Below are 15,317 nucleotides of genomic sequence, written 5' to 3'. Positions count from 1 at the left end.
CTCTCAGCCTGTCATCGTAGGGTCTGCTTAATCAGTTAAGTCTGATACTAAATTCAACCAGGTTTATCTCAAACTGGTTTCAGCTGTTTTGAAACTGGTTTATGTGCACTGAACATCTGTTCTGTTACTGGTTTAAACCAGTTTGATTGCTTAAACTGGTTTGTGTGTAACATCTATCCCTAGCCCAAGGGAACAAAAGTATTTTTCTGTAATAGTACAGTTATGGAAAGGTCTTTTCATCTTTGGCCACCATAGGAATTTTTGGTAAATTTTAGTTCTTTAAGATACTGAAAGCTGGAGTTAAAGTTGAAATATTGCTTTTCATGGAGCTAAAATCTTTACCACGTGAGTCTTCAGTATAGTTCTTGGTCATCATGTGAATAATCCACAAAACTACCATTAAGTATTATAGGGAAAGAGTGAATGTACTCTGATATGCTCTAGAAAGACTATAATGCACTGCATCTTGATAAAGGAGCTGCTATGTACAGTCCCAACAATTGTCTTTGTTTCATAAAATGGAAGCCCTCAAGGTTCCATATGAAAACCCTGACATAATGGGTATATCCATCTTCAGTCTATATTATTCTTGCTGCTATTTTAGGAATTAGAAAGCCCTTTTTCTTTCTATGCTTTCATTGGCCGATTTTCCTGTTTGACAGTATTCTGCTTTCCTACAGGCATATTCTTGTGTCTGCAGCTGAATTCATGTTTTCTATTTTCTTTTTTTATTACAGAAAGACAGCATATCGAACATTTATTTCAGTACATTGTCTCTGACTGAGATGCCTAACCATATGCATAATATTCCCACTTGAAAATGGAAAATGTTGCTGTCTTTGGCATTTCACATAGATAAATTCAGCACTCAAGATTCCCTCCAGTAATTTCCACAATGTTCTGATGCGTGAAACTCTGCTTAGATGTGCAGTATTTCTGTATTGCCTCACTTCACGTGCCAGCCTGCCGTGATGGGGGGGTTCATTAGAACAACTATAAATGTATAGTGTGTGAAGCATACTACACTTCATTTGCAAGCTCCTAAGGCTGCTACCAGACCAGAACTAGAACCAGGACCCAGGACTCCCTTTGTTAGGGCTACAGACTTGTATTCCTCTTGTTTACTCTTTCCCTGGCTCTGTGACTCTTATACTCTTTTTTACATTGTGACTTAGCTTCAACACAAGGGTGGAGAATTGCCCTACCCAATTTTGCCTTTAGTTTAGTGGTTAGGGCGCTCCCCTAGGAAGTATGGGAAATTTGAATCTTATCACACTGAGGATGTCCCAGGCCCTGAGCAAATGCTCTAATCATTAGTGTGTTATATTAAAGGTTACTACTTATTTTGGTTGTGCTTTTGAATGAAGGTAGTCATTGCAGCTGTGTTTTGTGCTGAACTCAGTGCAAATTTTATGTATTGAATACGATCTGAGCACACACTGGTTGGATTGAGCCTCTTCAGGTATAACAACAGCAAATGAGCTTGGGTAGGAAATAGGTCCTAAAATGTTCAGCTTAGTCTCTGAGCGTGTGAAGAAGCAAAACATTAGGTGCTTATGTAAATGCACTGGCAAAAACTTTTTTTAAGTGCTCGGTTTAGGATGTGCCTATATTCTGCCTGAGTTGCTTGTAAGGAGCCAAAGGCTTGTGAGGGATGTTACACTTCAGATGTTACAATTAATTGCGTCTTAAATACTAACCCAGCCGTGCATTCAGGTAATTAATTATTCCAAAATACGTGGAATAATTTTGTGGCTAGTTTCAATCGTACCTTAAATTGAACGTGTCATTGTCCCCACCATGAAGCCTGATTCTGGGCCTGGGACAGGGACCCACAATAGCTGATTTTCTGTCCCAGCCTTGGGACTGCCCCAGTTCACCAGGCACTCACTTGCTTTCTACTTGCTAGGTAGATAATGATCCTGGGCTCCCCCTGCACTGGCAAATGGTAATGGTGCAGTTATGATCTCATCCCCAAACCCAAAGTTGCATGTCCTGCCATGTATGTGTGGCATGGCTGGAGGATTGATTGTCGGGATCAGGGAACAGATCCTGTTGCACCATTAAGTGAATGTGTGGCAGGGACATAAGTCCCACTTCGTATCTGGTCAAATGGGTCAAAAGAACCACGAGTTAACCCCATCAGCCTCCCCTGTCCATTGATCTCCAGAAGCCCATCTCTAGAGGTTTAAGATGGAGATGATAACATTATGTCCTAGAAAATTCCCAGGATCATTCTCAAGAGATTTAGTAATATCCATATAGTATCTTGTTGTGGCCCTTTCTTTTGGGCCTGGGGAAGATGGGGATTCCTGGTCCAGGGGAGCGTTCACTCTCAGTGATCTGACGCACTGAAATTGTTTCATTTCTCTTGTGTGTCCAGGAAAGCCAGGACTTATAAGCTGCCCTCTTCATATATGACCCAGTTATTTCTACTGGCATCCATAAATGAGGGGAGATATCAACATCAGAGTTGCAGAGTTTTCTAAACTTTAGCCTTCACTTGCTGTTTGATTTGGGGCAATGAGTTAGCTGGCAAAGAAAATACGTGACAAAATTTGCTGCAGCATGAGCTGCTGACTGAGATCCAGTTTTTCCAAAGTTGCAAGGAAAATGATCTTGCAATCTATTCTGAGAAGCATTTTCTTGGTAAATTTGATATTTGCTTGAGTGATCTCAGCTGGTGTAAAAAAAAAAAAAAAAAAAAAAAAAAAAAATTAAACCACATAAGAACAGTTTAAAAAAAAAAAAAAGCCAGAAAAGTATTTATTCAGTTTTAAATGGAAGCCACAAACTCTTTATGCTGTGGCAATGGGCTTTATGTAAAATATTTTGTTTTTTCAAGCTCTTCACCAAATTGCTGCATTATTTCCAATAGGTTCTTTTTTATGAGTAATGTCTAGGTGTCATAAGGTGGTAAAGTCCAGGGCATTGGTATTCTTCTGCTTGACTTGAACTAGAGTGTAGATGTGGTGCCCTCTGCTGAACAACAAGTATCTTGAGTTCATAAAAATGTTATTTCAATTGAAGTCTTCTTAAAAACCTGTGATAAAACAAAATGTCTCGTCCTTTTTATAGTGTATTTTTCTTCTCCACAGAGTATTATTGCTTTTATTATCGATAGTAATAGCACATTGCAAATGTTGCCACAAAGGAATAGCTTTTATAACAACAACTGTGCTAATATAATTGGCCCCATACCGTGTCCTCCTATGAATGCTGACATGTTATCTGCTTTCTGAATTGATCCAAATATTCCTCTTTAAGAGTCTTTAGAACTGTAGTCATTAGTCACGGAAGGAAAGAAAAAAAAATTACTTCTGATGCTGTGGTTGTAATCTAAGCCCCTAACAACTATGAAACTGTCTGTATGTGGAGAATACTAGACTGAACATTTTGAATATTCTGCTTTGAACAATAATTTATTATTAGGATATTTCATTAAATGTTTGGTATTTTGGAAATGTAATAGCATTATAAACATGTCCATAATGTTCTAAATATTCATGTATTTTTCAAAATATATTATTGTCTTCTCCATTTTGTAGAGCAGTATGTTTTCCAGCAGATTTCTGTCACATTTTAAATAATTATGTGTATGTAGGAGTTGGAGTTAAGTAAGAATCTCTATAATATACATTAGAATCTAGAGGAAACTAAATGGTGTGAAAGTTGTTGAAGTAGTTTCCTATCTCTTCAAGTCTTCCCAGAGATTTTTTTAGATTGATCTCAGCAGTATTCCTGCCCAAAGCAGGGGGATTGGTCTCGATCTTTTAAGGTCCCTTCCAGCCCTTAATTTCTATGGTTCTATGATTCTGCCCCATCTTAACTTGAAAGCTTGGAGTTTGTAAATGGTTCATATCATACTGTTAAGATGATTGCAAAGTTATGATTTTTAAATTACTATTACTGTGCCTTTACTCATTACTGTGTAATAGTCTCTCTAATTTGTGACATAAATCATCATTCTGACATGATTTAGGGGATTATTATTTTGCAGTATGATTTTTGCCATGATATCTCTGCAACAATTACTAAAGTTACAGTATCTGGATATATCTATGTAAATGTGTTTTGCCAATCATGGGTATGGGAGAAGTTATGTACAGTATGTTGGGTTTTTTAAGAGTGTGTTTTAAGATCAGGCAAGAATTGAATAATTCTGAGGTTACAGCCTGTTCTGTCTGCCCACATCTTAGGAATTATTAGTGAAAAGAGAAACCTAAAGATAATGACCTAAACTTGAACAATATTTCAGGAGACTTTTTTTTAAGTTCTGCATGTATTTAAGACAGACTAATGTGCCATAATATTCATATCCTTCCTTCAACACTGTTTCCTGACTTTTTTTCCCGTCTTCATACAAGAGAATAACAGTTCATAACTGTTGTGAACCCATTCCTTTACTCATTAATTCTTTGGAAGACTTTTCTTCAGGAGTTAATAAATCTGAAATTCTCTTTATTTGTGAAGCTGCCAGGCTTTCAAATATTGTTATAAAACTGTACATGTTCAAAAGGAAACAAATATTTAAAACTGAAATTATAAAACCCAGAAAATGAAACTCTTACTTCTACAAGCACTCAAAACAGTTTTGCAGATAATTAGTAAATGGCATGGTACAATTGTGCTTCTTATTCTTGCAGTTTTTTGGTGGAAGGGAACATTTCAATTTGAAGTGATGCCTGGTCATTTTGGCTGTAATGCTCCCATTTATGGTTTCAGTAACATCTTATATAGAATACAGATTCTCACAAGCATTTTCAGCCACTGGTAGCACATATCTTTTATAGCATGGACTACTATTATTTGGTTTAAAAACACTTTTAAAGAATTCCCAATTTATTCGGTATACTTAGTTTTCCCCCCCTCGTCCTCCTCCTTCTTCCACTACTTCCTTCTTCTTCTTTCATTTTTAATTTTCAACATTAAGAAAAAGAAGAAAAAATAAATATTTTTTAATCTACTGTTGGTGAGGAAAATTTTCTTATTGTACTTTAGGAGATAATGATAATAATGTAACTCAATACTTACTTTCTTTGCTTTACAGATCCAGGATGGAATATTTGTGTTGGTTGTTGCCTGTTTGTATTAGTTTTCTACTGGTTGGAGCTTCACTGGCCAATGAAACTGTATCATCAAATAATACAACAAGTAAGAAAGCATTTAATTCTTTGAATCAGTATTGGTTAAGTCCCCATTTGTTATCCCAAATATTTTTCTATTACCATGGACTCTATTGATGTACTTTTACCATTATCATAGTAACCTCTCTTGCAATCTGATATATCGTTGTATATACCTTTGGCCTTCCCTCTTCCTTGTGTAGTATGTATACAACATTTTTAAATAAGTAAAAAAAAAAAAAATGGGGACTTCTCATTAATTGCTATGACTGGTAACTCCTTCAGGTGGAGACACCAGCATGAATGTTGCATATCTAGTCATAAAAGAGGGGCAGTTTAAACCATATGGAAACCTCATTTTATAAACCAGCGACCCAAGGAACAGAAACTCCATTTGAGAAATCTGTTTGGACAAAGAGTTCAGGATTTGAATGACATTGTTGGAAAGAATGAGCAAAAGGAAATTCAGGCAAGAGTTGAATATCTGGATGCAGATACAAACCAAATTGGTGATTATTTGGATGTTTGTACATCATCAAATATGTGTGTGTGTGTTTTCTTGCAATTAAAAAGAAAGCTTGAACAAAACATATACACGTTGGCTTTTGTCTATAATGCATAGTGGGTAAAAAATATGGACAGTGCAGAGCTATTTTCACATTTTTTTCTGAAATGCAAATAATTAGATTTCATAGTCCCCAACTTGGAAAAGCACCCTTTTGCAGGAAAATGACTACTGGTTACTTTGAATATTATCTTTAGTGCCATTAAAGACATGATAATAATTATAAAGATGATTTTTTTTTCAAAACCACTAACTGATCTCTTTCTTTCATATATGACAGCTTTCTTACCAGTTTGTTCTTATGAATGATAATGCTGCAGCTTAGGTCTTTATCATTTTGAAGAAAGACTTTTCTATATTGTACACAGAAGCAATTCCATACCTCTTGGTTAGATTATCTACTATAAATGGTACATGAAGTGGTAACTACCATAGCTAAGATCTTCAGTGGTGTTATAAACAGTTATAAATCTCAATTTAGCAATACTATGATCAGAGAGCAGCAAATTTAAAGCTTAAAGTAAAAAAAAAAAGGGGGGGGGAGGGCTGAGGGGGAGAAAGTATGACCCAAACAATTATAGCCCCATTAGTTTGACTTCTGTATTTTGCAGAGACTTAGAACAAATATTGAAGGAAAGAATAATCAAAGGTATGGAGATAAATAGAAAATGCAATAAAAATCAGCATGGCCTAATCTAAGCAGGATCATGTTAGATGACTCTAATATGCTTCTGTGTTAGGATAACTGAATTTTAGATAAGGGCAGTGCAGTAGATTTAACCCATCTAGATTTCAGCAGAGCATTTGACAATGTCTCATGGGTGACAGTTAGGTATTAGTTAAACTGGAGGGCTAAGAACAGACGTTCAAAAAGCCTGAACCTGAATTGATTCAATCACTGCAGGTTAGTTTAACCTGGCTAGGCTAAACCAGTTTGTAATATCACAGACATCCCCTCTGGACTGAAAAAATACAGGCACATGCCTGCAGTTGCTCAGGCTAGAAGCCAGGGGGTGCTAGAGCAGCCCTCCCTTCCCTTCCACGGTGTTGATCTGAGAGGGGCGTGGCCAGGCCCTGGCAGGATGCTCTGATTAGGGAGGGTGTCCTGCTCCTTTTAAGGGCTGAAACTGCTAAGGAGAGGGCACAAGCAGGCAGTCGGGAGCCCCATCTGCTGGTTACCAGGGCCGCCAGAATGTGATAGTTGGCCCACACCTGCCAGTGGTCAGCTGACCAGAAGGGGCAGGGCCTGGCATATATATAAACCCCAGGGCTGAGGCCAGGAGGGCAGTTCCCTGCTTGCAGCCAAAGGGGAAGGAGCCTCCAGGGAGGAAGTGCCCAGTGATGCAGCAACTGCCTGATATGCTGCACCTAGGGCTAATGGGGCTGCATGAGCTCCACAGGTACCCTTGCCTACTAGACACTTAGTGCCATGGACAAAGTTCAGTGCTTTTAAAGGGGCAGAGCACACCCTGGTCTTTTGTATTATGTTATAACCCAGGGGCTTATGTTTGTTTGCTGTTTATAACACCGGTGGTTTGGGTGAGGCTATTTGGGAAAGGAGGAGGCCTCATTGGGAGCACGCTGCAGTGTGGGGACTCCGGCGCCAGAGAGGGTGCAGCATAAGGGGTGCACAGACCCTGGTGCCAGAGAGAGCACAGCATTTGGGGTGCTCAGACCCTGGCTCCACCGAGGGTATGGCACAAGGGTGCAGACACAGGGCTGTGGAGAGCCCAGGCACCAGTGACGTGTGGAGACAGGGCTGCAGAGAGCCTAGAGAGGACAAGGGGGCCAAATCACAGCAAGGCCTAGACCGGACAATGTCAATGCCATCTGTGAGGCTTGGGGCATGGTAAAGGGCCGGTTTGGAGCCACGCATATAGCCCATAAGGCTGAGGTATCCTGTGACATCTAGTTTGAAACGGGACCCACAAGGGGTCTGGGAACTCATGGGGTTCAAGGAAATCCAACGGGACTGTGCCCAATGGGATGTGAAAGCAGCCTCCCTATATTATAAGTACATCAAGCCGTGGCGGGTGAGAATAGAGGGTGCCTACCGGGCCGAATTGGCACGGTCAAGGGGCCCTAGGGATAACACGGCCATCCTTGAGGACCCCATCCCGTGACAGAGGGGTGCCCCCCCCCTCCCCATCTGACCAGCCCAGTAGGGAATTGACAATACAGTGTTTATTACCTCTAACTCAGTGTTTATCATTCCATTAAGGGAACAACAAATGGACATTACCAATTACCTGTTGATTCTGCTTTTATCCTGTCTGCCACAACACAGACTGTAGCCAGCATGTGGTCTACTAGCTAATGCTGTGCGTCTAGTAAGGCAGAGGGGAGCAGGGGGAGCAGAAGCCGGGCAGACGCCTGCAGTCTCTGCTGGAGCTGCAGCCATGGAGCAAAGAGCCCTGCCCAGCCCAGAGAGCATGCTGGAATGCTGGGAGAGTCTGATTTAACTTAAAGGGGTCTGGGACAGACATTGTATAAACCGGTTTGAGCCAAATTAGTTAAGTCTGATACTACATTCAACCACATTTCTCTCAAACTGGTTTCAGCCATTTTCAAACTGGTTTATGTGCACTGAACATCTGTTCTGTTACAGGTTTAAAGCAGTTTCTGATCACTTATACCTGTTTGTGTAATATCTGTTCCTAGCAGAGAAGATGGGAATTAACAGTGTAACTGTAAAGTAGATGAACAGGTGGCTAGAAAAAGTGGACTACAGCAGGTTATTTTGAAAGGGGAGTTATAAATTTGAGAGAGATCACCAGTAGTATTCCTCAGGCATAAGTCTTAGGACCCATATTATTTAACATTAACCATCATGGAATAAGTTCTTCACATTTGCTTATGAAATTTGACAAGGAGGTAAAGTTGTTATTGTGTATGTAAACAGGATTACATTATTATATAAGAAGAATTAAGGCAACCTTATGAATAGGAAATAGAAATGGTATGAAATTTAATGATATGAAATGCAAAATCACACTGTTAGCCATGGACAGATGTCACATTTGTTTTGCTACAGACACTATTGTAGTGCTACAAAAGTTGAAGAAGCAGATGGGCATGTCAGAAAAAAATGAAATTTCTCTATAGCACTACTTGTTGGATCATCATGTGCAATGTGTAACAAGTGCATCATAGGTGCTATAAGGGATCTGGTCCCCCAGCAAGTGGTGAGGGGGAAAGGGAGAGTACGTGAACTATCACTAAGCGCAGGCTGCCCTCTCCCTCAGGGACTGAGCTGTTAGTGAGCCTGGGACTGGACCAGACTCACTCAGACACATATGACCCTGATGGCATGCTGTCTCACAGCTGTAGCAAAGCCAGGATGGGGCTATGAGTGATCAGCTGTGAATCAGTATGGAACCACAGCTGTGAGTGTTTGGGCTGCGGCTGTGAGAGAGTGAGATGGGGGCTGTGAGTGAGCTTGGACCAGTGCCAGTTCTTGGTATTGAACCCCTGATCACTCTCAGTCTTGTTGAGTGCCTGGCTGAGCTGCAATAGAAGTATAATGAACTGTCAGGCACCCAGGGCTGCTCTGCTGCATGGAGGCTGTGGTGACTTCTGCTATCATCCTGCTGGCAGCAGCTGCTATTTGTTTTGCTGTCATCCCTATTCCCCAAGTCAGCACCCAAGTCTGGTGCCCCAGTTGTCCTGCCTTACCTATGCTACTGGGCTGCAGCTTTGCTTGCCAGAGCCTGCATGGGTTGGCAAGTTATCAGTGTATTCACAGGGTGCTCTGACAGCCTCACCTTCTGAAGCAGTGGGAGGGTGCAGAGCAGAGCCATGAGGCTGAGCAACCCCTTTTGCCTCCCAGCTAGCGAGCATGTCACTAAATGTCTTTCCAATATCTTCGTAGTACTCCAGTCAAGGGGCTCTGCATGTTCCCCCTCCCTTCCCTACCCCCAATACTGCTAGTTTTGTAGCACTTCAGAGTGCTGCAACATGTGTAATGCTACAAACACGTCTGCCCATGGCGTTGGAGTTCAATATTAAGAACTTCTGCTGCAAGACAGGAACTCATAGACTGAAGTTAGGAGGCAGGACAGGAAATTTGAGTTAGGACTCATAGACAGGAACTCATAGACTGGCGTGGTAATAGAGGAAGGGTGTACTCATTGATTATTAGATGATCACGAGCCTGAGTGTTATTGTCATGAAAAAAGCTAATGCAGTTCTAGGGTGTGTTACATACAGTATTTTTTAGCAGAAACAGAAAAGACTTGTACCATTGTACAAGGCATTAGAAAAACACCATTCAGAATATTCTGTTCAGTTCTGATCATTCACATTCAGAAAGGTTGAATTTAAACCATAATATCTGCAAAGAAAGGCTGTTAGGATGTTTGGGGCAGGGGAACCTTATTTTATGGGAGATAAAAAGAGCTAGACTTTGTTTTTAGCTTAACAACTTTCAACATTAAAGTTGAAAGGGAATATGTTAACTTTTTATGACTACATTCATGGGGTGAATATCAAAGGCAGAAGAGCTATTTAAGTTAATGAACTATATTCACATGAGATCAAATGACTACAAACTGTTCATGATCTGATTTAGATTGGGAATTAAAATAAAATGATTACAGAAGTGAAGTTTTGTAATGGTCTTCTGAGCAAGGAAGAGGAACCTCTTTTGTTTCAAGGAAGAGCTCGATACTTTATGGAAGGAAACAGGGGTGGTCTTGAAGTAATAGTCAGTGCATGTGGGTCCCATGCAGATTTGCTTTTGCTTTCACTTTGCTGAAGCTTAAGTGGCAGAAACTGCTCATGTGTATTTACTCACATTTCTAGCACTCCAATTTCTACCAACTAGTTTTGGGAAGAAAAGAGTGGGGCAGGGGCAGATGTCACTGCATATACTCTGGGAGGGCTGGGAGGGGGAGCAGGCTGTACCTCCAGATCTGTGCAGGGTGAGGCAGGCAGACTGCAACTGTGGGCTGGTGCCAGGGCTATGCCAGGCTCTTCTGGGTGGGGACTGGGCTCAGGGTGGGTGGCAGAAGTGCTGGGAGGAAGCTACAGAGGGGGTTGCAGCCACCCCAGATTTCACTGTAGCACCCCCATAGCCTCCCCTCCCAGTCTGTTACAGCCTCGGCTCAACCCCTGCCTCACACCTTGCCTCCACCCACGTGCCAGAAAGAGCTGGGACTGTGCCAGGCAGGCTGTGGTGCCTCTGGGAGGGGGCTATATTGAAATTTGAGGTGGCTGCAGCCCGCCCTCGAGAAACCAGTGCAGCCCACAGCTGCAGCCTGCCCCCTGTCCTGCACAGATCCAGGGACACATGGCCCCCCCATGCCCTCCCAGGGTGCATGCAGCAGCGGGAACCACCCCACACCCCTGGACGAGATACAGCTCTGTCCCACACCTGCCCTTCCCGGGCAGCACCTGCCCCAGCCCCTCCCTAACCCCAGGGGGCATTGATCTCCACCCCCATGCCCTTTCCCTTCCTCCTACCCTTCCACCACACCAGACTTAGCAGCTGCACGCAGCTCTCCATGGTATATCAGAAATCAGATTGGTATTGGCTGATATGCCTCCTTAAATCGGCTATTGGTATTGGCACCAAAAATCTATCTATCAGTGCACCCCTAGTTTAAAACTGTAACAGAGCAGAAGTTCAGTACACATAAACCACTTTCAAAATGACCAAGACCAGTTTAAGATAAACCTGGTTGGATGTAGTATCACATTTAACTGATTTAGGTCAAACCGGTTTATGGAACTTCTGTCCCAGATCCCTTCCTGGTTCAAGTTAACTTACAGTCCCCCAGCATCCTAGGATGCTTTGCAGCCCTGGGCTATGCTGCCTGCTCCAGTGGAGCAGGGACTGATTTGCTCCTCTGCTCCTTAGCTTGCTTCCTGCCTGTGTCCATCAGCCCATAGGGACAGGGGGGCAGGGGAACAAACCCCCATCTCCTCCAGAGTCTACACAGCACACTGTGGTGGGGGCTTTTTAGCCTCTAGCAGCCCTCACCCCTCCCCTTCCCAGCTGCTGATTGCTTCTGCTACTGCCACAGAAGGGAGCTTGCCCCTGCAGCCCAGCATGGGGGCACTAGGAAGCCCCTGCCTTGTGGGGCTTCCCCCACCCCAGCCCAGGGTTGCCCCAGGGAGATGAAGGAATTTTTCCCCTCCCGAATCTTGTCTTAGAACCTTGCCTTAGCCCTTGTGAGTCTCAGGCAGCTTCAAAGAGAAAATCTCCTGTTCCTCTATAGCCAGTTTTCCATAGATACTGTGACTCTGAAGTAAAACTAATGCAGGGGAGCAGAGGAACTTCCCTCCACTCCCTGAGCTAGCCCTAAGATTTGCAGCAGTTAAGGCAAGGGGCTGGGGAGGGGAAGAATTCCCCTCAGATCCATGGGGCTGCCTGGGGCTTGGGGACCCTGGGCTGGGATGGGGGGAAGCCCCTCAAGGTGGGGATCCCCAATGCCACGATGCTGGATTGCAGGGGCAGGCACCTGGCCAGGAGGACTTTTTCCTCCCTCCTGTGGTAGCCACTGAAGCACTCAGCAGCTGGGAAGAGTGGCTGTGTGTGTGTGTGGGGGGGGGGGGTAGATTCCGCTCAGCTCCTCGGGGCTGCCTGGGCTGGGGAACCTGAGGGGGAGGCTCCCCCAGGGTGGGCCAGCACCTGGACAGGAGGCTTCTTAACCCCCTGTGGGGGAACAGCAGATGTTTGAGGATATTTGGCTGGGCTGGAAATGGCCAGCAGACTGGGAAATATGCTCTAGTGCCCCTGCCTACTTGCCTGGGTCCTGCCTTTTCCAATTAACCACTGAATTGACATTCAGTTTTTATCAGTTCAACTTGCACAGCTTAGTTAGGAAGCTGCCTAGTTTGAATTGATTTAGCTTTAGATTTTTTGACTGTCTGTATGTACTTAGCCTAAGAGGACAAAAGGCTGCTGAGCACTCAGACAGTTCAAGATAGCTTATTAGTACAGGCTAGAAAAGAGACTAATTGGTACACAATTAATTTAATCTACTTATAAAAATCAAAGATTACAAAAATCTCCTTTTGTTTAAAAAAAAAAAAAAAGCAAGCCCTAGACTGTGGTATACCTACACCCTTATGCAGATATTCTGCTGTTGCCCTTCTTTCCTACCCCTGTTTCTTCATTGTCTTTACCTCCCTTTGTCACATTGTTGCTCTTTAGACTGTAGGCTCTTTGCAGCAGGGACTGTCTTTCATTTTGTTTGTAGAGCTGCTCTGCTGAGACGCCTGACCTTGATTGGAACTTCTGGGCTTTGCTGTAATATGACAAGTAATACATAATAATTACATTGTAAATAAGATGAATGATTAGGATGTTTATCCATATAAGCATGCATGTCATAAGTTACGTTCTTAAAATGTCTGACATGTCTAAAATATATGTATATTTATGTTTTCTTGGTGTAAAACAGTGGTAGAAATTTGCAAAGCTGCTATGCTTAAGATTTGTGTTCTTTAGGCCAAATAAGCATTCCTTCTCTTGCCCTAGTACAGGGGTAGGCAACGTTTTTTGGCTGGTGTGCCAAAAACACCACAGTGCCTAACTTGGAAGGTGCCGGAGTACCGGCACACCAGAAAACCAAAATGAGGGCGGGGCTACATGGCAGGATGCCCTGCTTCCCTGTGCCCCTCAGTCCTGCTGCCCCTCGCCCCCCCACCCAAATCCCCTGCCCCCAGCCCTGGCTCTGTGGCTGTCAACAGCTACCTCAGCTCTGGGTAGCTGCTGGAGCCCAGGCTGCTCCCAGCAGGGCTTGCAGCATCCCAGCTACCTGCTGGGAGCAGCCCAGGCTCCTGGCTGGCAGTAGCTACCCAGAGCCGGGGCCGGCTGCAGCCAGGAAGTTCCAAACAGCTGCGTTGGGCTCCGGAGCCCAGGCATCAGCTCCATACTGGTGCGTGTACCCAGGTGTCAGAGTGGGCAGTTGGGGAGGGGCCTGAGGCAGTGCAGCCCCGGTCTCTCCCCTGCTCCTGGCACAGAGCTGGTGACTGGGCTCTGGAGCCCAGTGCAGCTGTTTGTAGCCAGCCTGAGCTCTGGGCAGCTGCAGCAAGCAGCGGGCAGGCTGTAAACTGCTGTGCCAGTCTCCACAGCTCCGGCATCAGCTCCATGCTGGCGGCGACTGCACCTCCTTCCAGCTGCATGGAGGTCAGAGCTTCCCTTGAGTCCCAGGAGCAGGGAGAGCTGTCCTGACTCCGGGGGAGCTCCTTCCCATCTGTGCAGAGATCTGGGCTGGCTCTGAGCTCCAGAGAGTGTGAGGAGCTATCCCAGCTCCAGGGGCAGCTCCCTTCCAGCCGTGCAGAGCTTGGCCCCCAGGTTTGGGGCCAGCCCCAATCTCTGGGACTAGGAGGGAGCTGCCTCTGGAGCCAGGACAGCTCCCTCTGCCCCCTGGGGCTTGGGACTTAGCCAGACAGCATTTGCTCCTTGTCAGCATTGACACACTCACTTCAGTGCATTTATTTAAAGTGCTCTTTTCTATTAACTGTGTAGCAGGACACTAGGGTGCCTGCTACTAAAGGTGCTGAGATAACCCTTCAGGTGCCAGTTGCTGAGGCAACCAAAGGGAGCTAATGGCTTACATCTGCTTAGCCAGCTGAAGAAAGGGGCAGGGCCTGGCCCCTATATAAAGCACAGGCAGGAGGCCAGAGGCAGTTCCCTGACCAGCAGCTAAGGAAGAAGGAGCTCCCTGCCAGAAGCGAGAAAAACCTGAATGCCAGACCAGCATTGGTCACCGCGGTAGGAGAGAAAACCCGGTAGGCCTGAGCATTGTTATAGCCAGGCGGCTTATGTTTACATTATAGCTAAGAGGCTTGTGTTTAGGTTGTTGTTTGTATTTGCTATTGATTACACCGGTGGTTTGGGTGAGGCTATAAGGGGATGGAGGAGGCCTCGTAGGGGACTCACGGTAGAGTGAGGAACCCAGCCCCAGTGAGGGCACAGAGTTCAGGGTGTACAGACCCCAGCTCCAGAGAAGAGCCCTGTGAGAGACAGGGCCACGGAGGGCCCGAGGGCCAGAGGGGTGTAGGCCAAGACAGTGTTGTACACGCATAGCCCACAAGGCTTGGGTACACAGAGCACTAGAAGCAGGAGAACTGTAGCCAAGCAAAAGAAAGGTAGCCTCCCTATAAAGAACTTATATACAATCAAAGTCGTGGTGGGCGAGAATAGGAGGGTGCAGGTCCAAAGCTTGGCACAGTAAAGGAGGTGACAGGGGAGAGCACAGCAACCCTGACGTCGCTCCTTGCCACAAACTGTATCTGTGGGTACTAGCAAATGGCACTTCAACTTAATCTACTGTGCAATAATTCCTGTGCATATATAGACAATGATGCCTTACTGTGCATTAGATTAGTGCGCAGTAAATTGTCTTGTGTAGACACACCCATTGTGTCCTAAATGGGGTTCCTACTGTACATGGACATGAAAGTCTGTGAGTCCCAGATCTATTTCCATCCTGCTATGAACATTCTAGACTTTGCTGGAACAGTCAGCACTAGCTCCTAGCCCCAGTGCCCTCTACTGAAAACTTGTCTCCCCAGCTTAGGAGCTAGGCTATTCTTTTAAACACACCTTAAGGATTCACCATCCCAGGCATTAACATGAACTCATAAATGAGCCACATTCCCTTTAAAATATG

The 15,317-nt window shown here is 44.4% G+C and overlaps 1 protein-coding gene across 5 annotated transcripts in view; it reads left to right on the top strand.

Moving 5' to 3' along the window:
• Nucleotides 1-15,317, top strand: part of PTPRE (protein tyrosine phosphatase receptor type E) — a 247,570-nt gene that overhangs the window by 164,765 nt on the left and 67,488 nt on the right. For 4 of the 5 annotated variants that reach the window (XM_059730034.1, XM_059730032.1, XM_014611368.3 and 1 more), the window contains exon 4: nucleotides 5,051-5,154. In XM_059730034.1, coding sequence (XP_059586017.1) covers nucleotides 5,058-5,154 — 97 coding nt within the window. In that variant the 5' untranslated portion in view covers nucleotides 5,051-5,057. Of the gene's footprint in view, nucleotides 1-5,050; nucleotides 5,155-14,329; nucleotides 14,434-15,317 lie in introns of those variants that run through there. The other variant, XM_059730035.1, reaches the window with a different exon arrangement.

The sequence above is a fragment of the Alligator mississippiensis genome, chromosome 6 (genome assembly GCF_030867095.1).
Source record: "Alligator mississippiensis isolate rAllMis1 chromosome 6, rAllMis1, whole genome shotgun sequence".
In the NCBI taxonomy this organism is placed as follows: Eukaryota; Metazoa; Chordata; order Crocodylia; family Alligatoridae; genus Alligator; species Alligator mississippiensis.
Note: the sequence above shows the minus strand (reverse complement) of the source record. Positions and strands in the feature narration are given on the sequence as shown.